Genomic DNA, 25,697 nt, shown 5'->3' on the forward strand with positions numbered 1-25,697 from the left:
ATATATTGATGGAAGAAATTGTTATTTGATTTTATAATGAATTAAAAACTAAAAGTTTGGAAGTTTATGTATCATTGCTGTATATATAATACAATATAATAAAAAAAAATCCTGTATATTGTTTGTTATTAAGTTCAAGAAAACTAAAAAATAATCCTTTGGTGAGCAAATGTCCTATTTGTCACTTCTCCGGTGATCAATTGTCCGGTGAGCAACTGTCCTACACCCAAACGGTCAACCCGTTGGTGTATTGTGTTGACGTAACCACCCCTGTCCACCCCCACCATTCCTGCCTTCATCACTACCTCCACCTTTTCCAACATTTATACCACCATCTCCATTAACACATCCACCACAACCTACCCCAACATCAATACCATTATCACCACCACCATCTCCACTACCACCTCCTCCGTTTCCTTCTGTTTCACCACCACCACTTCCTTCCCTCATCCTTTTCCACCTCCGCTACCAGCGCCACCTTCCTCTTCCCTTCCTTTTTCTCCTCCTCCTCCTCCTTTTCCACCTCCTCTACTGGCCCCACTTCCACCGCAGTCAAACACACGGAAAAAGATGGAGGTAGACCGACCGACCGACAGACATGGAGAAGATTCAGCGGAAAGGTTGGTTTGATAAAGGACCAATGCTCCACAGTTTCCGACTCGACTGCAGCTGTCGGGTCCAGATTTTCCCAATGCAGGAAGCCAGTCATTAGAGTTGTTTGTTCATCCATTTCAGCTTTGGAAGAACAAACTGTCGTAAACCTTTGTAAAATTATCGGGAAACCTTTTCATAGTCAAGTTTACAGCTGTTATGTGTCCACTGATGGACAAAATTTACCTCGCCGACTCGGCCATTGCTTGTTGCATGTTTGTGCCAGTTTCTGCCACGTCACCTCTGCACATTTCTCGTATTACTTCCCTTTGCCTTCTCTATTTGGTCCTTCAATGCTTTGTTTACCATCTTGAGGCGTCCTGACAGTCATTCTGTTCAGGTTCATGTGATGAATATATATATATATATATATATATATCTATATATATATATATATATATATATATATATATATATAATTAAACAACACGGAAGAAAAGAAAATATATTTTTGTGAAGAAATAACAGATACCCATGACTTTTGCATGAAATGCCGTGAAACGACAGAGGTTCTTTTAATTAAATAAAATCGCTTAGCGGCAGCCCCCCAAAAAGTGTATTAGAATGAACTCCACCCTCAACAGGTTTAGATGGCAAAACACAAGAAATGCTAAACCTAGGAAGGTGGATATATTGATTAAAAACTGTTGACACCTTGTATAAGGCTAGTATGTTAAGTAGAAAACGTGTAAGGCATTGAGAACAGTTGTTTGGATGAAATATTATCGAGAGTGAAGGAGAGGAAGAAGGAAGTGGTCGAAATCGAAACAATCGAAGATCGAAGTGCCGCAGAGATCTGCATCGACACCCATTTTTATTGCAGACGAGATTCAAAGATTAAAAAGTAAATAGATAAATAAATGAATGAATAAATAAATAAAACAACAACAACAAAAAAGACAAACTAAGACACGACCAGTACCTTTGGCAGGGGATATGGCGAGTCGCTATGGTTAACGTTGTGTGAAATGTTCCATTGGTAAACCAAACCCTTTTCGAAGACGAAGTGTGGGCGAATTTGAGCAATTTTCTAGCTTCGGCATCTTGAATATGTCTGTTAGTTTTCGTGGAGATTTATGAACCGTTTTCGTTTAATTTTGTTTCAATAACACGTTTGATTGGCCATAAGTAATAATGGACAATCGCAGTAAAATTTAAGTAAACTATGAATGGTTTGGAAAGTGTCACATGGGATAAAATTCTACCACGTGTACCATGGCAAGTATGGAAGACAGCCAAGGCATATCAAGAAGAACATACTTTTTTAGGAGAAAGATAATTAAGGTGAAGGAGAGATCTCAGGTTCACAGGAAATGAGACCGACGACCACAATAGTTATTGAGAAAAGCCTATGTTTAGTGGGCTAATATTAATTAAGATTATTCTTATATCAAGACATGGACGTGATAAGATAACCTTACAGTCGTATTCTTTAAAGGATGTTCATTGCATGAACTGTTATAAGTCTGTTCGGAGAAAATACTAACCAAAATTTGAAAATAGCTTGTTGCGGCGTTTGGTCACAGGGGTTCCGGAATTTCACTGTTGCAACCCGTAGATTTATGTGTAGGTAATAATAATAATAATAATAATAATAATAATAATAATAATAATAATAATAATAATAATAATTTTATTTGGCATTGAATCAATATACATGAAGTGATAATGAAGAGAACACATAGCTCGAAATAACAATTACAATGACCGAGGGTAACACAAAAAAGCATAATAATAATCATCATCGGTTTATTGGGTATAGTAGCATTACTGGTGAAAATATACATCCTACAAGGTTATAACATTATAAAACTGACAGTGATAAGATGATACAAGCATTAAAAAAAAAAAACTAAGGAATAGGTGTGTAGTACAACAACGTTAATTCTTGTTGATTAAGTCCACAAATGTCAGTATGGGGCTCTTCATATATCGGTCGGTGCGTGCTCTGATCGGCTTGATGGTATGGTGCCGCACTTGCAGCCGTCGTTGTGGTACCTGTGGAAGTAGCAGATTCCGGTGCCGAGGATGTTTAACTAGGGTGACCGCAAACGACCTCAGACTCTGAAAATAGCGGTCAGCAAGAGTAGGTAGTCCTAGTGTGGTGATAGCGTGCTGATAGGTGGTGTATTCTTTGCCAAGGATTCTGCGACAGGCTCTTTTCTGCACTTTCTCCATCTGTCGCTGATGCGTGATTGTGAGTGAGAAGTCCCAGGAGGGTGATGCGTACATCAACTTGGGTAAAATGAAGGAAGTGTAGATGGTCTTGGGATCTTCAGCCTGAGCCCCTTATGAACTCAGTCGACGCAGCATATACAGCTTGTGCGAGGCTGCCCTGACGGTGTTGGCGGTGTTCTCCTTCCAGGTCATCTTATTGTCGATGGTTATCCCCAGCAGCTTAGTTGACTGGACCGCTTGTAGGGGTTGGCCGTCAGTTGTCAGCACGGGAGGGGGGAGAACGTCACTGGAGGTGTGAAATGCATTACCACAGTTTTTTGTGGTTGGTGGAGACTTTGTTGTGCACTGTCCATGTGTGTAGCTTGTCCAGCGTGTCCCGCACTGGGTCGTAGTTCAGGTCAGTGTTGGACATAGGGATCCCCACCGTGCAGTCATCAACATATTCCACCTGTGCGGTGTGCCTCCCAGGGCATCGTTGATGAGTATCAGGAAACACAGTGGCTCCATTCTTGTTCCCTGTGGTACCCCACAGGATATGTGCTGGACTGCAGAGACGTGTCCCTGATATCCGATAGCTTGACAATGGTCCGTCAGGAAGTCAGATAGCCAAGCCACCAAGGAGGTAGGAAGGCCAGGCCAAGGTGGATGGCTTTAGTGATGATAGTGGTATGATCAACAGGATCGAAAGCTTTCTTGAAGTCAATGAATGCCACTGCAAGTGAAGTCTTGCGCTGCTCGAGATTTTTATAAAGTCAAGGAAGCTAATGAGATAGTGAGTGGTAGAGGATGTTTTCACGTTACCAAACTGTTGGGAATCAATGAATTTGCTGATTTTGGAGTATGACCACTCGAAGACAAAATCCTCACAAATAGGACTAGGAACGGGAGTGATAGTAATGGGTCTGAGATCACTAAAGGATTGGGGATTGGAAGATTTGGGGATGGGAGTAATGAAGCCTGTCTTCCAATCCGTGGGACATTTGCTCTGCTTAAGTGAGGCATTGGTTATGAACAGATCGCAAACAAATTCACGATAAAGTTTGATGGGTAAGTCTACGGGTGTAGAGGACCGCTTTGACTTTATGCTAGCGAGCTTATTAGCAACCAGAAAAAAACATGTACTGTGTGTGTGTGGGGGGGGGGGGAATCAGGGAGGAGAGAGGTCAGTACCGGGTAGCGTTTGACAGGTGCATGCGAAGTGGTCATTTAATTGCTCGGCCGCAAGGTCTGGTGAAAATTGTGAGAGGGAGATGTCAGATGCCTGCCTCATATCACACAAGCTGTCGACCCTATTACACCACAGGCTGCTGTTCTGCTGTAATTGCTTGATCTTGTTGGGGTAATGCATTTTCTTGGCTCTTTTGTGTGCATATATATATATATATATATATATATATATATATATATATATATATATATATATATATATGTGTGTGTGTGTGGGTGGGTGGGTGTGTATATAAAACTGTATATATATATATATATATATATGTGTGTGTGTGTATATATATATATATATTATATATATATTTATATATATATATATATATATATATATATATATATATATATATTATATATATATATATATATATATATATATATATATATATATATATATATATATATATATATATATATATATATATTGGTTCGAGTCCTTGGGTGTACCACGTTTCAATTTCTGTATGTACCATACGGTTCTTCCCATGTTGATGGCTTCGAATTAAAGTGCATCGTGGTTGATAAAAATGTATCTCTAGTCACTGGGACCTATTCAGTGTTATACATATATATATATATATATAAATATTTATATATATATATGTATATATATATATATATATATATATATGTATATAAATATATATATGTATATATATAAATATATATATATGTATATATGTAATATATATGTATATATATATATATATATGTGTGTATTTACCTAGTTGTATTTTACGGGAAGGGGAGCTATGCTCATGGGGTCCCGTCTTCATATCTCATTTTATCTAAACTATTTTTAAATTCATGTATTGTTTTTGCACACACCACTTTCTCATCTAACTTGTTCCAACTGTCTATTACTCTGTGAGGAAAGCTGTTCTTTTTCAAATCTCTTCTATAGCTGTCTTTTTTTATTTTCTTTCCGTGTCCTCTTGTATTTCTGTCATCCCATTTTATCAGATTCTCTCTATCAGTAATTTCTATGCCTTTCATGATTCTGTAAATAGCTATCAAATCTCCTCTCTCTCTTCTTTGCTCTAGTGTCTGTAGTTTAAGTTTTTGTATTCTCTCTTCATATGATAGTTTTGAGAGTGTTGGTGCCAATTTTGTAATTGCTCTTTGTATTCTTTCAAGTTTTTTTTATACATTTTTTTGTACTTGGTGACCATATCGTTGCTGCATATTCCAATCTTGGTCTTATCAGGGTGATTAGGATTTTCCTCACCATTTCTTCATCCAGGTATGTAAATGCCACTTTGATTGTTCTTATTAAATTATAAGTTTCTCCAAAAATCTTATTTATATGTTTCTCAGGTGACATATTATTCATAACAATGACTCCCAGGTCCTTCTCATTTTCTACTTTTTTTATTCCTTCTTCTCCCAAATTATATGATCCTGTTATTCTGTTTTTGCTTTTTCCAAATTCCATTATACTACACTTTTTTGTATTGAACTCCATCTCCCACTTCCTACTCCATTCTTGTACTTTATTTAGATCTCTCTGTAGTGATTCACAATCTTCTTCAGTTTTCACTCTTTTCAGTAGTTTTGCATCATCTGCAAAGAAGCTCATATAGCTTTCAATTCCTTCATCCATATCATTAATATATATAGCAAACATTATTGGGGCCAGAACTGTTCCCTGCGGGACACCGCTTATTACTTCATTCCATTTTGAGTGCTGATCTCTTATCACTACTCTCATTTTTCTTTCTTGCAAAAAGTCTTCCATCCAATTTAGCAATTTACCTTGTATTCCTCCTTCATATTCTAATTTCTTAAGCAACTTCTTATGTGGTACTTTGTCAAAAGCTTTTTTTAGGTCTAGAAATGCACAATCAGCCCATCCATCTCTTTCTTGTATTATATCTATTAGCCTTGAATAGAAACATATTAAATTGGTGACGCATGATCGTCCTTGTCTGAATCCAAATTGCCTTGGATTTAGTACGTTGTTTTTTTCCAAGTATTTTACCCATCTACTTTTGATAATTCTTTCACAAATTTTTGCTATTGTACTTGTTAGAGAGACTGGTCTATAGTTGGTAGGTTCTTCTTTATTTCCTCCTTTATATATAGGTACTATATTTGCTTTTTTCCAATCTTCTGGAACTTTTCCTTCTTTTAAGGAACTGCTTATTATGCTATGTATTTTGTCTGCCAGTTCATTCCTGCATTCTTTCAGAATCCAGTTTGCTATTTCATCTGGCCCATGCGATTTTCTGACATCAAAATTACCCAAGTGTGTCAATATTTCATTCTTTGTTACTTCTATTTCTTCCATAGGGGGGACTTTTTCTTTCCACTCAATCTCTTCAGGTTGTATATTTTCCCTTGTAAACACTGATTTAAAATGTTTGTTCATAATTTCTGCCATTTCCATTTCCTCAGTGTATTCAACTCCTTGTCTTAATTTCTCCAAGTCTTGTTTGTTTTTCAGTTTATTGTTTACAAATCTGTAGAATAGTTTTGGTTGATCTTTACACTTTTCTATAACATCTTTTTCATATTTTCTTTTTTCCTCTCTGCACTTTTGTACATATTCATTTCTATAACCAGTATATATTTTCCATTTTTCAGGTCTTCTGTCTTTTTTCCATCTGGTCCAGGCTTTGTCTCTTTTGTCTTTTAACTCCCCACAACTTTTGTTGTACCAGCATTTTACATATTCTTTTTCTTGTTTTTGTCTTGGGACATACTTTTCCACTCCTTTTTTGTAAATTTTTGTCAAAATATTCCATTTCTCTTCCACTGATGTTTCTTCTTTGTATATTTCTTCCCAGTTTTCTTGTTGGAGGAATTCTCTTATTTGATCAAAGTTTGTTTTTTCATACATCATTCTTCCTTTTCTATATTGTTCATTTCTTTTGATATATTTTTCTTCATTAAGTTCCAGTTCAATCAATATGTGGTCACTTTTACCTATTGGTGTTTTATATTCAATCTTGTCCACTATTCTAGGTTCAGATGTAATTATTAAGTCTAGCCTCGATGGTTCTTCTTCATTTCTATACCTAGTGTTCTCTTGTATCCATTGTGTCATTGAATGGTCAGTAATCATCTCAAGTAGAGCATTTCCCCATGAGTCATCACCACTCTTTACTGTCATTTCTTCCCAGCAGATTTCTTTGCAATTAAAGTCGCCCATCATAACTATTCTTCCTCCATCTTCCATTATTTTATTTAATGCTATCTTTGTGTCCTCTAACATACTTTTATGTTCACTCTCCTCCCATGAGGCTGTTTTCGGAGGCACATAATTGATCACAAATTTTCTGCTCTTCTTATCTCGGTCTTCCACTTCTATCATAATCATCTCTACTGTATTCTTTCCATATATGACACCTTTCACGTTTATATCCTTCTTAGTCAGGAACATAACTCCACCCCCTTGTTTTTTCTCTCTGTTTCTAATCCAATAATTGTATGCATCATGTCCTACACTGTTGGGTGGTAGTGGGCCTTTTAATTTTGTTTCTACAATTCCCATTATGTCCGGTTCTTTTTCTTTCAAATAATCATTCAGTTCATTCAATCCTGTTATCAATCCATCTATATTAGTGTAAGACGCTCTTAGTTTTCTGCCACTTCCATTGTGTTCTCTGTTTCCCTTATGGTTTTCTTTAGTATGTCGAACTGCTTTATTTTCATGTTCACTACTCTCCAATAGAATCTCTCTTTCTCTGACTCCGTTCTTTCCTCGTTTTTTGCCTTAGCTTCAATTCTTTTCTGCTTTTCTGCCTCTCTTTCCTCCTTATTCATTTCTCTTTTTATCCATACCTTTTTATAGTGATCATTTGTTGCTAGTTTCCCTGTTTTGGATAGAATTTTCTCTGCCGTTGTTTGTGACCTGAATTTAATCTTAATTGGTCTGGTCTTATCTGTACTATATTTTCCGAGTCTGAATTTTTCCTCAATTTCCTTTATAATTTCTGGTTCATCTTCCTGGACTAATTTTAATAAACTGCTTACTCTTTCATTTTCCTCCTTGATTCTTGCGGTTCTATCTGGGTTATGTTTCTCTTCCATTCCTAATATAATTATACATTTCTTTTTGTCAGCTAATTCTCTTACTATATTCTCCTTCTGTCTCATCACTTTAATAACTGAGTCTTCATTATGTTCTTTCAATTGCTGTTTGACTATGTCAGTGAATGAAACCTTATTCCCTTCTTGGGTTGTTCTCCAATTTTTAGCTTCTTTAGCTATTTTCTCTCTGTTTTCATTACTATTCTTCTTCAATTTCTCATTCTCCTCCTTTACATTTCCTAACTGTCTTTTTAGGTCCTCTATTTCTTCAGTTAAGTTTCTGTTAGCCTTCTCTAGTTGTTCCAACCTTTCAATTCTCTGGAAAATGGAGTCCACATTACCTAACTTACGTTCCAAGTCCTCGATCACCTTATCAACTCTCTCCTCAAGTCTTATCAGTCGGGGGGGGGGTTGTGTCCCCCCCACCCTCTTTAAATCCCTGGAACATATTCTCGTCACTTTCTACTGTATTGCTCCTCTCTATACTTCTAATCTTTACATTTTTATTAGACATTTCATCCTCACTCAGTCTTTTGTTTACCTTTCGCTTGTCTGGCTGGGCCAAGTCTACTCCCTCCTCATTTCCTTCCATTTCCCTCAGTAATCCCTCCCCTTTTCCTCTTTCCCTACTTTCCCACTACTCCACGAGCAATTTCCCCCCCACCCTGTAAAAACACTAGGCACTTCTCTTTGCGTTGGGATCCACAGACTTCAGTTTTCTTCAGAACGTCATCCAAGCCGTCCATTCGCTGAAGTGTGTGTGTGTGTGTGTGTGTGTGCTTGTGTGTATACATATGTATATGTATATATATATGTGTGTGTGTGTGTGTGTGTGTGTGTACATGTGTGTATTTACCTAGTTGTATTTACCTAGTTGTATTTTACGGGAAGGGGATCTATGCTCGTGGGGTGCCGTCTTCATATCTCATTTTATCTAAACTATTTTTAAATTCATGTATTGTTGTTGCACACACCACTTTCTCATCTAACTTGTTCCAACTGTCTATTACTCTGTGAGGAAAGCTGTTCTTTTTCAGATCTCTTCTATAGCTGTCTTTCTTGATTTTCTTTCCGTGTCCTCTTGTATTTCTATCATCCCATTTTATCATATTCTCTCTATCAATAATTTCTATGCCTTTCATGATTCTGTAAATAGCCATCAAATCTCCTCTCTCTCTTCTTTTCTCTAGTGTCTGTAGTTCAAGTTTTGCTAGTCTCTCTTCATATGATAGTTTTGAGTGTTGGTGCCAATTTTGTAATTGCTCTTTGTATTCTTTCAAGTTTTTTTTATACATTTTTTTGTACTTGGTGACCACATCATTGCTGCTTATTCCAATCTTGGTCTTATCAAAGTGATTAGAATTTTCTTCACCATTTCTTCATCCAGGTATGTAAATGCCACTTTGATTGTTCTTATTAAATTATAAGTTTCTCCAAAAATCTTATTTATATGTTTCTCAGGTGACATATTATTCATAACAATGACTCCCAGGTCCTTCTCATTTTCTACTTTTTTTATTCCTTCTCCCAATTTATATGATCCTGTTATTCTGTTTTTGCTTTTTCCAAATTCCATTATACTACACTTTTTAGTGTTGAACTCCATCTCCCACTTCCTACTCCATTCTTGTACTTTATTTAGATCACTCTGTTGTGACTCACAATCTTCTTCCGTGTTCACTTTTTTTAATAGTTTTGCATCATCTGCAAAAAAGCTCATATAACTTTCAATTTCTTCATCCATATCATTAATATATATATAGCAAACATTATTGGGACCAGAACTGTTCCTTGTGGAACACCGCTTATTACTTCATCCCATTTTGAGTGTTTGTCTCTTATCACTACTCTCATTTTTCTTCCTTGCAAAAAGTCTTCCATCCATTTAAACAGTTTGCCCTGTATTCCTCCTTCAGTTTCTAATTTCTTAAGTAACTTCTTATGTGGCACTTTGTCAAAAGCTTTTTTTAGGTCTAGAAATGCACAGTCCGCCCATCCATCTCTTTCTTGTATTATATCTATTAGCCTTGAATAGAAACATATTAAATTGGTGACGCATGATCGTCCTTGTCTGAATCCAAATTGCCTTGGATTTAGCACATTGTTTTTTCTAAATATTTTACCCATCTACTTTTGATCATTCTTTCACAAATCTTTGCTATTGTACTTGTTAGAGAGACTGGTCTATAGTTGGTAGGGTCTTCTTTATCTCCCCCTTTACATATAGGTACTATATTTGCTTTTTTCCAATTTTCTGGAACTTTTCCTTCTCTCAAAGGAACTGTTTATTATGCTATGTATTTTGTCTGCCAGTTCATTCCTGCATTCTTTCAAAATCCAGTTTGCTATTTCATCTGGTCCATGCAATTTTCTGACATCAAGATTACTCAAGTGTTTCATTATTTCATTCTTTGTTACTTCTATTTCTTTCATAGGAGGGACTTTCTCTTACCATTCGATCTCTTTAGGTTGTATGTTCTCCCTTGTAAACACTGATTTAAAATGCTTGTTCATAATTTCCACCATTTCTATTTCCTCTGTGTATTCAACTCCTCCTTTTCTTAATATATCCAAGTCTTGTTTGATTTTCAGTTTGTTGTTTACAAATCTGTAGAATAGTTTTGGTTGGTCTTTACACTTTTCTATGACATCTTTTTCATATTTTCTCTTCTCCTCTCTGCGCGCTTGTACATATTCATTTCTATAACCAGTATATATTTTCCATTTTCAGGTCTTCTGTCTTTCTTCCATTTGGTCCAAGCTTTGTCTCTTTTGTCTTTTAACTCCCTACAGTTTTTGTTGTACCAGCACTTTACATATTCTTTTTCTTGTTTTTGTCTTGGGACATACTTTTCCACTCTTTTTATAATTTTTTGTCAAAATATTCCATTTCTCTTCCACTGTTGTTTTTTCTTTGTATATTCCTTCCCAGTTTTCTTTTTGAAAGAATTCTCTTATTTTATCAAAGTTTGTTTTTTCATACATCATTCTTCCTTTACTATATTGTTAATTTCTTTCCATGTATTTTTCCTCATTTAGTTCCAGTTCAATCAATATGTTTTTTTTTTTTACTTATTGGTGTTTTATATTAAATCTTTGCCACTATTCTAGGTTCAGATGTGATTATTAAGTCTAGTCTCGATGGTTCTTCTTCATTTCTATACCTAGTGTTCTCCTGTATCCACTGTGTCATTGTATGTTCAATAATCATCTCGAGTAGAACATTTCCCCATGAGCCGTCTCCACCCTTTACTGTCATCTATTCCCAGCAGACTTCTTTACAATTAAAGTCGCCCATCATAACTATTCTTCCTCCATCTTCCATTATCTTATTTAATGTTATCATTGTGTCCTCTAACATAGTTTTATGTTCACTCTCTTCCCACGAGGCTGTTTTTGGAGGCACATAATTGATCACAAATTTTCTGCTCTTCTTATCTCTGTCTTCCACTTCGATCATAATCATCTCTACTGTATTCTTTCCATATGTGACACACCTCACATTTATATCCTTCTTAGTCAGGAACATAACTCCACCCCCTTGCTTTGTCTCTCTGTTTCTAATCCAATAATTATATGCATCATGTCCTATACTGTTGGGTGGTAATGGACCTTTTAATTTCGTTTCTACAATTCCCATTATGTCTGGTCCTTTTTCCTTCAGATAATCATTCAGCTCATTCAGTCCTGTTATTAATCCATCTATATTTGTGTAAGACACTCTTAGTTTTATACCACTTCCATTGTATTCTCTGTTTCCCTTTTGTTTTTCTCTAGTATGTTGTATTTCCTTACTTTCATATTCATTATTCTCCAATAGAACTTCTCTTTTTCTGACTCTGTTCTCATCTCGTTTTTTCCCTTAGCTTCATGTCTTTTCATTTTTTCCTCCTCTCTTTCCTCTTTATTCATTTCTCTTTTTATCCATACCTTTTTATATTGTTCACTTGCTGCTAGTTTCCCTGTTTTTGTTAAGATATTCTCGGCCGTCGTTTGTGACCTGAATTTAATCTTAATTGGTCTGGTCTTATCTGTACTATACTTTCCGAGTCTATACATCTCATCAATTTGTTTCATGATTTCAGGTTCATCTTCCTGAACTAATTCTAGTAAACTGCTTACTTTTTCTTTTTCCTCATTGATTCTTGAAGTTCTATCTGGGTTATGTTTCTCTTCCATTCCTAATATAATTATACATTTCTTTTTATCTGCTAAGTCTCTTACTATATTCTCCTGTCTCATCACTTTGATAACTGAGTCTTCAGTTTGTTCTTTCATTTGCTGTTTAATTATGTCAGTAAATGAAACTTGACTGTTTTCCTGGATTTTTTTTCCAACCCTGTGCTTCTTTTGCTATGGCCTCTTTGTTGTCTTTATTATTCCTCTTTAATTCTTCATTCTCCTCTTTTACTTCTTTTAACTGTCTTTTTAATTCTTCTATTTCATTAGTTAAATTTTTGTTCACCTTCTCTAGTTCTTCCAATTTTTCAACTCTTTGCGCAATTTTGGCTACGTTACCGAACCTGTTTTCCCAATGTTCGGTCATCTTATCAAGTTTCTTCTCTAGTCTTGCCAATCGGGGGAGGTTGGTATCCCCCCACCCTCTTTAAATCCTTGGAAACTACTATCACAACCTTCCACTGTGCTGCTCTTATCTATACTTCTAATCTTTATATTTTTGTTGATCCCGTCGTCACCAAAATCATTATTGTCGGTCCGCCTCTTGTTTACAAGACGCCTGGCCTGGCAAGACGCCTGGCCTGGCCTGGCCTCTCTTCCTTATTTCCCTCAATAATCCCTTCCCTTCTCCTTCCCTATCACTCCCTCACTACTCCACGAGCACTCCTCCCCTATAAATACAATAAGGCACTTCCTGGACGTTGAGATCCACATAGATTTTTCCTTTTTCTTCGGTACACCAATTCACGCCGTCCATTCGACGAAAGTGTGTGTGTGTGTGTGTATTCACCTCGGATCTGCTGCAGTCTCTGTCGAGACAGCCAGACACCACCCTACGGCAGTGAGCACAGAGCTCATTATTTGCCGATCTCTGGGTAGGTCTGTGTGTGTGTGTGTGTGTGTGTGTGTGTGTGTGTGTGTGTGTGTTCGGATATCTGTAACTTACAGGAAAAGGAATCGAGACTAAAAGTAAATAAATAAATATAGATATATTTATAAAGAATAAGTAAAAAATCAGTCACTGAATTAATCAATCCAGAGAACCCCCGCAAGATGTGTCGTGAAAGAATGTGGTCTGCCATGGAAAAGAAGGAAACTCAAATGAGACAATATCACGCAGAAGAGTGGGACTCCTAGAGGTGGCGAGGGAGAGACGGCTGCCGAAAGGAGGGATAGCAGAAGTTGATATTGATCAAATTTCTTATTTTCGTAAGTGGAGATTGTTTTTAATAAAAATCGCAAAAAATACTTTATAATCAAAATAATTGAAAAGTGGATAAAATTTCCAGGTCAGAGTATTTATAAACACCCAGAAGAGTGACTATGGAATGGCAAGAACATCCGACCATCTCATCCCTGCAAGACACATGTGTAGTAGATAAGTGTCAGCGTACACGCCTACGCAGATGCTGGGACAACCGACTTCTCCCGTGTTTGTCTTTGCCCCTGCTCCTACTCTCACTCACACCCTTACTCTCACCCTTGTAGGTTTTCCCAGAAGCCCCCAGGCTTCTGGTAAGGCATCGGTATTGAAATAATACTAAAAGACTTGACACCTGGCAACTGAACTCACCAGAAGGGCTGCATCATTGCCATAAAAAAAAAAAAAAAAAAAAAAAAAAAAAAAAAAAAATCACAGTTCGGGGGCCGTTGTGTTGCATCCCGGCGTGGGCAGTCCAATCGTGAGTGGTCCATCCTCACTCGGGAAAATCCATGCCCACCAGTGATGCGCAGGTGACGCCGGTTTAGTGCTTGCGTGCGTTCCCGGCGAGCGGTTGGTCACCAGCGAGGTGCGACTGTTTTATGCGGGTTGGTTTCTATTGACCGTTTGTTTGTGCGGTCGAGTACGCAGTGATTTGAGAAGGCTCGGAAACGAGGTTCATGGTCTTTCAAGTTCGTGCATTTGATGCTCGGAACTGGTTCTGTCTCTTCTTCTCGAACCAGTTGTTCTGCATCATCAGTGTCCAGTTCTCGAAGACTCCAACCGTCTTTGAAGAGATTCTGGAGATAAAGTTGAGACGTAGTTCACATGTGCGGACCCTTTTGTCCTCCAGGTGCTTCCGAAGGTTCGGCCTGTTAGAGCGATAAAATTGAGTCACATCTCGAAGACTCGGGTCGTCTGCTCGAGGCGTGTTTTGGGTTTGCTGTCTTGAAGAAAATAACGATGTTAAGACGCAATTTGCGAAGACCCGTTGACCGTCACGCCTTCCGGGTGCTTCCGAAGTTCCATCCTCCTTCCAGAAAGTGACGAAGTCGAAGTGCGGTTCTTGAAGACGCAGACCGTCTATGAATCGTCTCAGGAGGTCCAGTTTGCAGAAAACGATGGAGAAAGGAACACAGTTCATGAAGAATCGGGCCGTCTTTGAAGACTTCTGAAGTGCTCTCTTGGAGAGGAGAGCAGCGAAGTTGAGGCGCAGTTCTTGAAGAGGAAGTCCTCAAGGACCCTGACGCCGCCATGAGACGATGACAGAGCTGGAGGCCGTTAGGAAGACGAGAACCAAGAGGACCTTGGCGTGACCTAATAAAACTGACTTGGTCCTCCGAACGAAGTCGCTTTTTGGTGGTCTGCCGGATCGCATCAAGACAGATTAAGCTTTTAAAGAGGAGGAGAAGGTTCACTCCCCCCCATAGCCGAATAAAATCGCTTGGCGGCAGTTAAAAAATCACGAGTTAGGTACGACCTCCTTCCGAATTCTTTAGAACAGCTTGTGCAATATAAGGGTAGGTAGGTAGGTACGGGTATAAAGTCATGACGTCAACCTGTGTGAAATATGATATTGGTGAAGCCATGTGGAGAACTGATGTCAATCCAGAAGCAATGCAAAGATATGACGTCACTGGTGAGGCTCTGTGATGGACATATAACAGCACTTCTGAAGCTACGCGAATGAATTGCGATATCACTGCTATTATGAAGTCAATGCAGAGGCTACATGAATATATGACGTCATTGCTGAAATTATGTGAAAGAAATTTGAGTTCACTCTTGAAGCTCTGTGGTACAAAGAGAAGTGACTCGATGGCGCAAACGTCCCGTCTTGAATGCTGAAGATTGACGTCACGAAGCCAGCCTTCCAGCTTTGATGGCCACTTCGTACAGTCACTGTGACGTGGCATCGTATCGCGTGGTAAATACCTACAGGTCACGTCTCGCACATCTAGTTTTACGTATGGGATGCCGCCAAACAATGTTGTTCAGCTGAGGTGGTGGATTCTGTCCTGAGGGGTTCGAGGGTCTCTGTCGATTGAGAACTCGCTTCAAGACTGCTCGTCGTAGCATTTCAGTTGTCTGTTGTGTCACTGCGAAGGTTCATCTCATCTGAATAAAATCGTTTGGTCTTGGTCAAAATAAAATCGGTGTCGTAAATACACGTGAACCGCCTTGGTGGTGGCAGTCCACACATACTTGAGATATATTCATTTATGATTTGCACAATTCATGACGATTCTCACGAATACAAGCCGTTTCAGGAGATCATAAACTACTTCACACATTTACCAAGTTGTTTTGATTCTTTTAAAAAAATGTTGTTTGAGGAATTTTATTTGGTATGGAATACGTAAGAGTTTTCAGCCATAATCAAAGGGTACAATATAAAAAACGTAAATATTTAGATAAATGGGTAACGGATTAAACAAATAAATGAATACATAAACACAAGTAAAGTGAAAAAAGCAGTTGACAGGATCTGATGGCGTGAAGTGACTCAGGATATGAATGAATAAATAAATAAATAGATAAATGGACAAATAATATATATATATATATATATATATATATACATATATATATATATATATATATATATATATACACGAGAGAGGCAGAGGGGCAAACACACAAATAGAACGAGAGTTTATTCTTTAACTAGTTTCGCACTATGGTGCTCCTCCAGAATCTCTTCTTCTATTTGTGTGTTTTCCCCTCTGCCTCTCTCACAACCTGTCAAGATGTCGTCATATATATATATATATGTGTATGTATATATATATATATATGTTTATATATATATATATATATATATATATGTGTGTGTGTGTGTGTGTGTGTGTGTGTGTGTGTATGTATGTATGTATGTGTGAGTTTATATTTATATCTGGCCAAAGAGGACCATGGCCTTTTGTTATGGTTGTTTTATGACTGGTCACTCGTAGGAGTAAGCAGCAGACGCACCTTCTCATGACCCGAATGACTCAAGCTGTGTCCGATTGAGTCATAAATGCAAATTTGAGTGACTCAAGCAAATGAAGAACTATGTTCTTCAGAATGACTCAAACTCTTCAGTTCGAGTGTTCGATTGATTTCAATTCACCAAGTCGAGTGAAGGAATCCAACTTATCAAGTCGAATGTTTTACAGAATGACTTAAGTTCTTGTGTGCGAATGTTCGATTAAGTGACTTTAGAGTTTGCCAAGTGTCTGACTTAGGAATACGAAGATTGGTCTTCAGTCTCTGCTGTATTTGCTGCTGGAGGGAAAACTGGATAGCCAGGAGTCCTCTTTGAAAACAAGGAAGATCTGCAGCCATGGAATCTCTGAAGGAGGTAATTTGTTTATTATTTTTAACGGTCCAGAAATAAAGGCTCAACGATTGATATTTATTTATATATTTATTTATTTATCCACATATTGTGTCAGAAATTAAAATAAATAGTTGTTTATGTTATGTACAATGTTAATTATATAATTTTGGTGAAATAGAATTAATTAAAAAGCGGCTTAGGGCGTGTCAGTCTCTAGATTTTTAACTGTGCATATTTATACACACAAATCAGGAAGCCCTAAGGTCACATAGATCTTTATTTTGGGGGAGGGGATATATATATATATATATATATACATGTATATATATTATATATATGTATATATATATATATGTGTGTGTGTATATATATATATGTGTGTGTGTATATATATGTATACATATACTAATGGAACCCATGGTATTAGATAAGGGTTTTGCTCCTCATAAACTAGCAAAATGTTTGGCAAAACCCTTATCTAATACCATGGGTTCCATTAGCGGGACACACTTAAGAAACTCATCCGAAGGCTTGAGAATATGAACGTATTTAACAAGAAATATGCTAGCCTTGACGTAACAGCTTATTTACGAACGTGTCTATTGATAATGCATTGGATGCACTAAAAAAAGGTAACTGACATAGCTGATGATATCCTCCCAGCCCCAAAATCTAACTACCTTGAACTAATCTCAATGTGCGTTAAGTTTGGATACTTTGTTTTTAACAACGCCGAGTTTAAACAAACAAAAGGCCTCGCAATGGGCAGCCCACTGTCGGCTATTTTGGCCTGTCTATTTATGGAGGTATTGGAAACAGAGGAACATATTAACATCATGGGAAGAGGTACTACTTGGCTAAGGTACGTAGATGATATAATTGTAATAATGCCGAAAGAAACCAATATTGAAAACAAGGTAAGGGGACTCAACACAATTCATATGGACATCCAGTTCACAGTTGAACAAGAGAAAGAGTGCAAGCTGCCCTTTCTAGACACTTTTCGGTATACATAAAACCCACCAATAGAGATGATTTTATTCACTTTTTTAAAAGAACACAAAACCACCATCACCAGACAAACACTAAACGAAAACACCAAAATAATTTACAAAGCTCACGACCCCCTTCGCCTTAAGATGGCCGAAGCAGTGAACATTTACATCGAAAAAACTTCCATTAACATACAACTCCATACAGCGACAATGGCGTTGTTGAGCTTATATTGAAGCTTTAATTTGTCTCGTGCAACAAGTTTCTGTGCTGATTCCAAATAGCTGAGAAGGTGTCCAAAAGACATTTGGTGCGGTTTTCCCTTTTTTATTTTCTCCAATACGTATTTCGACCTTACTCGGTCATCCTCAGGGAGGGAGTTCTGGAATTCTGGAATTCAAGAAAAGACCACCTCGCTTGCGCGGGATCGGGTTTTGTGGGAGGGGAAGAACGTCTGTTAGAAAATGAAAAGATAGTAGTGTATAAAAGAGGGCTATTGCCACCGGGCGAATCGCGAGCAATTAGGGGCTAGATTGTTGTCATGGCATAGGAGGACTTGACCAGGAGCTTGGAGGGAAGCGCCCGACGCCGGAGGTTAGGAGGTTGGGATTACCAACGGGGTTACCAACGGGGTTAGGATCACCAACGAAAGTTGAGAAAAATGGTAGGAGGCGTAGTAGTAGAGAAAGGGGGAAAAACGGAAAAATCTTTAGTGGGAGGTAAACTGAAATGAGAAGATGTAGTATAAGAGAAAGTGAGAAAGGAAGCGAATTTTAGTCGAAGAAAAAGGAAGTGTATATGTTTGTGCGTGGGATGCGGCTATGTTCGTGAGAGGTGTGTGTGTGTAATTTATGGTTAGTGAGTAGATTTCACTTCCCGCGTTTAGAGGGCGTTCCTGATTAGCCCCAGGTAAGGCATGAGGATTCCTGTTTTACCCCAGGTCAGGTTTGAGTAACGATATTATTATTATTATTATCATTATTACTACCATTACCATTATTATTATTACATTATCACCAGTCAAGCTGGTGAAGGGGTGTGTGTTACTTGTTGGTGCGGTTATAACACGTTTTATCGTGTACACCGCACGTGGGACGGGCGCAGCTGACAGATAGTCTGTACGGTGTGGTCTAGGTGTAATATGTTGTATCAGATGTTTGTGTTTGGCGTGCAGTTTTTCTAGGTGTCTTGAGTGAAGTTTGTGTTTGTGTTGGTTGAGTGGACGGATGTTGGAAATTTGGTGTTGAGACTCAGAGGTTCTGAAGTCGCTCCATCGCGAGCCCGTGATGAACTGTACAGCGGCATTCTGAACATTATGATGCTCGAATTTATTGGTGGCACATGTCAGATGGCTTATTAACTGTGACTGGCACATAATCGTTCTGACGAGGGCTAGGTACAATCGACGTTTGGTTCTCAGTGTTGCAGTTTTGAAGCGTCTGAGCCTACCCAGCACAGCCCTAGCCTTCGCTCCCTGCTTGCGGAAGTGTGGGGTCCAGGTAAGGCCACTATCAAGTGTGCTACCCAGCACACGGGTATGGTCCTTCGCTGGGATGTTTGTGTTGTTTTATTTAAGAGGAGTGTTTGTGATTGTTCTGTTGGTTCGTTTGCAGCGGAAGTGTACAGCATTGCCCCGTCTAGGATGTTTTTGCATTACGTGTAACGCTCCCTGCAGCGTTTTGTGTCTGCTTATGTGGTTAGTGTCGTCCGCATACGAGAGAGTTAGAGCCTGGTTGCGAGGATAAGGCCGGCTCTGGCAGGTCATTCGTATATAGATTGTACAGAGTGGGGGCAAGGACTGACCCTTGCGGCACTCCAGCCTTCGGCACAAAAGGTTGGGACAGACAGCCCCCCGCCACTTTATTCTAATTGACCTGTCGTCCAGGTAGTTTGCAGAGCAACCTTGTGAACGGCAGGGCAAAGTCGAAGTTTGTGGTACAATTTGTACTTCAGGCCTTCGGGCCAGCCAGTATCGAATGACTTCTCCACAACCTTAAAAACCATAATGGCCGTACCAGGGCGACCGTCGGGCGGTCTTTGAAACAAGTGAGTGATTATGGATATGACGTCTTCTGCAACGCGCCCCGGCCGAAAACCAAAATGGCAGTCCCACAGCTCATTCTCCGTCTCTAGGTACACGGTCAGGCGGCGCTTAAGACGTGCTCGAAACACCTTTCCAAAGTACTCCAGAAGGGAGATGGGCCGATATGAAAGGGGGGCGGAGGCGGGTTTCTGGGGTTTAGGAATGAGGATGGTATGGGAGGCCTTGAATAGTTGTGGGAAGTACCCAGAGGGCTAGTGAGCTGTTATATAGTGTCGTCATGTGTGAGATTATGTTGTCTGGCATACGTTTGAGTATGTGTGCATCGATGCCTGAAGGGCCAGGGGATTTTAGTTTTAGTGCCGAGATAACCCCCTTTACCTCCTCCAAAACTATGGGGCAGATAAGGGGATCATCCTCATCTAACTGAGAGAGATCAACAGTCTCGTCGGGAATGAGGTCACTACAGCTGTTCATAAATGAGTTAACACTGTGCAAGGTGCTAAAGCAATGTTGGTCCTTGCACAGGATGGGGCTTAAAGACCTCACTCCATGCTGACGCCAGAAGGTCAGCTTGGTGTTGGGGGAGTGTGCAGAGTGGTTAAGATGGTTGATGACCTTGGGTGGTGGCACAGAGCACTCCTCCAGCTCACGTTTGAGGGTCCTCCAGAACTTGGAAGGGTCCTTCTCACAGGCGCCGGAGAGCGAGGCCATCAGTTGCTCCTCTTCTCGATGTGAATCGATGTAGAGGGACTTCCTCAGGCTACTCTGTAGCCAGTGCATGTCTCTTAGGATGGCTACACGGGCCTCTAGGGGTGCTTGTAATAGATCTGTAGATCTGTTTTGTAGTGCAATGCGTAGTCTGTTAGTGCGCATAGAAGCGGTGAACGTGGCAATCTTTCGGTGCTTTGTTCTAGGAATGTGCTTTTTTTACAGCGTTTTTGACAAACTTTGTAAGTGAGCGCCATTCCTGCTCTATCGCCGCTTGTGGAGTGTTGTCCATGTTTGTGTTGGTGTATGTCGTGAGAGTGTTTTTGAAGCCTTCCCAGTCGGCCTGACTGTAACGTAACCGAGGCTCACTGGGGATAAGGATGGGTGAGGTGGAGATGCGAAGGATTAAGGGTATGTGGTCTGAGAGGGTGGGGGCACCGGGTGAGATAGTGGAGTTGAGGAAGAAAGCTCGGCTGTTGGAGAACACCAGGTCGGGCTTACCCTGCAATCCATGACCTATGAATGTGGGAAAGTCCGGACCTAGGAACTTCAGCCGCGTGAAGTATAGTAAGAGAGTGTAGTTGCCGACTCACTGAGCTGCTGTTGTGCGTTCCAGGGCTCCAAGCAGCATGACTGCAGTTGAAATCGCCAATGAAGAAGGTTGGGATTTTGTATGACATCACCTTGGCAATTGTCAACAAAGGGGGAGGAAGGGATACGGGGAGGGTGGCGGTAGAGGGTACAGAGGAGGATGGGACCGCGAGTGGTGCTTAACTTGATCGCGAGCATCTGCTCATAATGAAATTGATCAAGTATAGTTGCCTGGAGGGACTTCCTGGCCAAAATACAGACGCCCGAGTGCAAAGCAAGACCCCGACTCCAAGAATTGAAGCCGTGAATCTTGGGAAGAGAGTCGGGGGCTGGATCACCCATCGAAGTCAAACAAATGACATCAGGACCGTGTCTGGCAATTTCTAACAAAGTGCTGGTCCTTTGTGGGGCCCAGTGACGGACGTTCTGGTAGAACACACGTAAATCCAATCTATCCATAGGAATAGTTGTCTTTAGTGAGTCCTACTAGTTGGAGGGAGTTTTAAGAGGAAGCTTAGTTAGCCTTAGGGGCTTGGAGGGTAAGCACTTCGCTGTCGAAGGAGGAGGATGCACTACCACTAGACTGGACAGTGTCTGGAATAGTGCTGGTGAAGGGGATTATGTCCCGCAGCGTCTCCCTTGTGAGTTTCGTCAGGTTCAACTTAGGCCTCCCAGTCGAGCTGGCTCGTGGTATGGCCACACGGCGCGGGAGCTCGGAGGAGGATTTGTTTGCCCCTGACGAGGAGGAGCGGGGGCTTAGGATTGGGGAGCGTGAACGGTTGCTACGTTGGTAGGATTCATGTCTGTATGCCCTGGACTTGGGGCGTGATTGCCTGGGGTTAGGTTTAGGTTCTTGCGCAGCCTTCTTGGGGCAGGTGGAGGAGGAGGAGGAGGAGGAGGAGGTGGAAGAGGAGGAGGTGGGGGAGGAGGAGGAGGAGGAGGAGGAGGAGGGAGGGGGTGTGGAAACAGAGGGAGGGGGTGTGGAAACAGAGGGAGGGGGTGTGGAAACAGTGGGAGCGGTGGTGGGAGGGGTAGGGGCTGGGTGAGGATAGGATGGGTTGTTGGGACCAAAGGGAATAGCCTCTAGGACGTGAGGTGGAATGGGGAAGGCAGGTAAGCCCAGGTGAGTGAGTGCTGTGGACAGCACTTCCTGCACCTGCTCCTTGCTCTTGGACATGAGCATTGCCGAATAGACAATACTCAGAGCAAGTACTTGAGCGTCCCTCGCCTGGTTGCACCTTTCGTCTCCAGAAGGACACTGGAGATTACCAGCTGCCTCCCTTTCCAGGGTGCTGCCGATAATTGATGCAACCATGCTAGGGACTTCGGTACAGGTGGAGGGCCTGCTCGCATCCTGGCGAGAACGCTTGGACTTCGTCCTCTGCGTCCGCTGCTCCTTGGGGGCGCAAGAAGGCTCCTGGTCAGGGGCGGCAGCTGGGGAGCTAGCCCTCCTCTTTACACCTGGGTGGGTTCTGGTTTGGGGGGTGGGGGGTTGAGGGATTTTGCCTTGGGATGGGGAGGAGGGAGTGGGGGTGGAGGAGGTGGAGGAGGAGGAGGAGGAGGAGGAGGAGGAGGAGGGGGAGGAGGAGGAGGAGGGGGAGGAGGAGGGGGAGGAGGAGGAGGAGGGGGTTTTGGTTTTAGGACGAGGATTAGAGGGTTGCGCAGGTTGGGGGCGGGTGTTGGGAGCTGACCTAGCCACCGGTTGAGCAGGCTGCGCTGTGTCAGCCGCCTTTCTCCTTTCCGGGCAGGAATTGGAGATGGCGCTGTGGGTTCCCCCACATAGGAGACACTTGAGTCTCGCTGCCTCGCATTCTCTATACCGATGTCCGTCGGTAGCACACTTGGAGCATCTAGTCAGATTGGGTTGAGGACAGGATCGGGATTCATGTTTGCAGGGGAAGTAACATATCAGGCATTGCCTGACTTGGATATTTTTGAATTCTCTAATAGAGGATGGGGGCAGATATAGGAAACTAATCTTGAGTCCTACCCCGAGAATCTTCTCAAGGTCGGACCTAGATTTAAGGGAAATCCTGACGAAATCAGTGCCCGGAGGCCGGAAGGCATCGACAAAGTCAACATCCGAGTTCCTCTCCCTTAGGTCACACAGAATGGCTTCCTTATCCCCGAGCTTGTCAAGGACCATCCTACCCACGTACATGGACGCTCTGACATGAGCGTAGGTGGGTGTGACCCTACGGGGAGAGAAACCCAGCTTCTCCAGCCTGATCACAGAGGGAGTTACAATGTTTTGGTGATTACTATGGTTTATATACAGGTCGTACATTGGCCGAACACTGGGAGAGGTCATTGCTTATAGCCGTGGTCCGTAGCGTTGCGTACGTGGAAGTAGCAACTTTCTTGTGGATTGTGGAAATGTTTTTTTGGACACCTTCTCAGCTATTTGGAACCAGCACAGAAACTTGTTGCACGAGACAAATTAAAGCTTCAATATAAGCTCAACAACGCCATTGTCGCTGTAGATTTCTTGAAATCATGTATGTATATATATATATATATATATATATATATGTATATGTATGTATATATATATGTATATATATACAATATATGTATATGTATGTATATATATGTGTATATATATATATTATATATATATATATATATATATATATATATATATATATATTGAACTAAGGTACAGAATGGGAGGAAAGGAGGAACGTGATTGGTCGAGGCTGGCCAATAGGGATCTAGGCATTGACCTGGGATCCCGCTTGCAAACCTGTCTGAGCCGTACGCCGTTCGTCTTCTTCTCTAACAATTTTATAGCCTTCTCAAATCACTGCGTACTCGACCGCACAAACAAACGGTCAATAGAAACCAATCCGCACAAAACAGCCGCACCTCGCTGATGACCTCCTCTTCTTGTAGACGAAGAACACTTTATTATAACAAGTTTTCGACCTACATAGGTCATCTTCAGTTTCTGAAGACATTGACGAATTACGGCACCTCCACCATTGCCTTCAGGAGGTTGAGTCCCGATGCCTCCTGTTCTTGTAGACGAAGAGCTCTTTATTATAACAAGCTTTCGGCCTACATAGGTCATCTTCAGGTTCTGAAGACGATGACGAATTACGGCACCTCCACCGTTGCCTTCAGGAGGCATCGGGACTCGATCTCTGTAGAAAACAGTTCAGACGGATGTCTTCCTTTCCTTGATATTTTAGTTAACCAGCAACCGCATGGATTCTACACTAAAGTATTCTGTAAGCCGACCAACCCAGGACTTTGCCTCAACGGAAGGAATGAGTGCCCTGACAGGTACAAACGCGCCACAATCTCCGTGTATGTGAGGAGAGCACTCACACATTGCAGTAGCTGGCAGACCGTCCATGAGGAATTAGAACGAGCCACCCAGGTCCTCGTGAATAATGGATATTCTAACACAGAAGTCTCCAAATCCATCAACATCCAGCTTGACAGGTGGTACAACAAAGAAAATACCGCAACATCTACAGGACACCATTTCCGTCTGTACTACCGTGCATACATGAACAACCAATACAAACAAGATGAAAGAGCCCTTAAGAATATAATTTCCAAATATGTAGAAACCACCAACAAGGACGACAGACTGAACCTCACAATCCTCTACAAAAACAATAAAACACATCACCTCCTAAAAAACAGCCCCAAAACTGACATCCCAGAGCTTCAACGTAGTCATCTAGTGTATGAATATAAATGCCTTTCAGGGAACTGTGCAGCTCTGCCCTCTACGTACATTGGAAGAACCACTACGAAGCTCTCCAGGCACCTCACACTCCACCTATCAAACGGAGCTCCGAAGAAGCACTCAGAAGAGGTTCACGGGGTTAGTCTGACTAGAGAAATGCTAGTCGAAGGAACTTCCATCCTGCATATCGAAAAAGATTACTCCCGTCTACGTATATTGGAAGCCCTTTATATAAAAAACAAAAACCCTTCTCTCAAATTGCCGATATGTATATAATTCCTAACCTTGGAAACTTTCAAAACAGTTATAAAATTGTTAGAGAAGAAGACGAACGGCGTACGGCTCAGGCAGGTTCGCAAGCGGGATCCCAGGTCAATGCCTAGATTCCTCCTCTTCTCCCATTCTGTACCTTAGTTCCATAGATAAACTGTTCCCTTCTTTGCATATATATATATATATGTGTGTGTGTGTATAGATATATATATATACATATACATATATATGTGTATATATGAATATATGTATAATATATATATATACATACATATAATCTTTTTTATGGTGGGGGTCACTGCGCCCCCTAAATCCCTTCCCCCCTCTCCCATCTAACCACGCAACCCTTAAATGGCGAGGTGGTTCCTATAGCTGAATAGAATCAGCCAGAAACGAAATATGAAAAGGATCAGCACCGTGTATGGCCCATTCCATGGCTGAATAAAGTTGTCTAAAATGAACCTAAAAAAATCTCTTGCTCTCTGAAAGACCGAGACCGTTCAAGTTTGGTGGCATTCTGTCCGCTTTATAATGTCGCTATTTAAGACAGCGATGTCGCTGATATCGTAATTTTGCGACTTTTCTGAGACTT

The 25,697-nt window shown here is 40.7% G+C and overlaps 1 protein-coding gene across 2 annotated transcripts in view; it reads left to right on the plus strand.

Moving 5' to 3' along the window:
• The first annotated feature begins 13,932 nt into the window (after positions 1 to 13,932).
• LOC143022695 (ATP-binding cassette sub-family C member 5-like) overlaps positions 13,933 to 25,697 on the plus strand; it is a 285,549-nt gene continuing 273,784 nt past the window's right edge. The window contains exons 1-2 of one of the 2 annotated variants that reach the window (XM_076181025.1): positions 13,933 to 14,079; positions 16,630 to 16,814. In XM_076181025.1, coding sequence (XP_076037140.1) covers positions 16,797 to 16,814 — 18 coding nt within the window. In that variant the 5' untranslated portion in view covers positions 13,933 to 14,079; positions 16,630 to 16,796. The remainder of the gene's footprint in view (positions 14,080 to 16,629; positions 16,815 to 25,697) is intronic. The other variant, XM_076181024.1, reaches the window with a different exon arrangement.

This window comes from Oratosquilla oratoria, unplaced genomic scaffold (assembly GCF_046742065.1).
Source record: "Oratosquilla oratoria isolate Oo_2021 unplaced genomic scaffold, ASM4674206v1 SCAFFOLD141, whole genome shotgun sequence".
Classification (NCBI taxonomy): Eukaryota; Metazoa; Arthropoda; class Malacostraca; order Stomatopoda; family Squillidae; genus Oratosquilla; species Oratosquilla oratoria.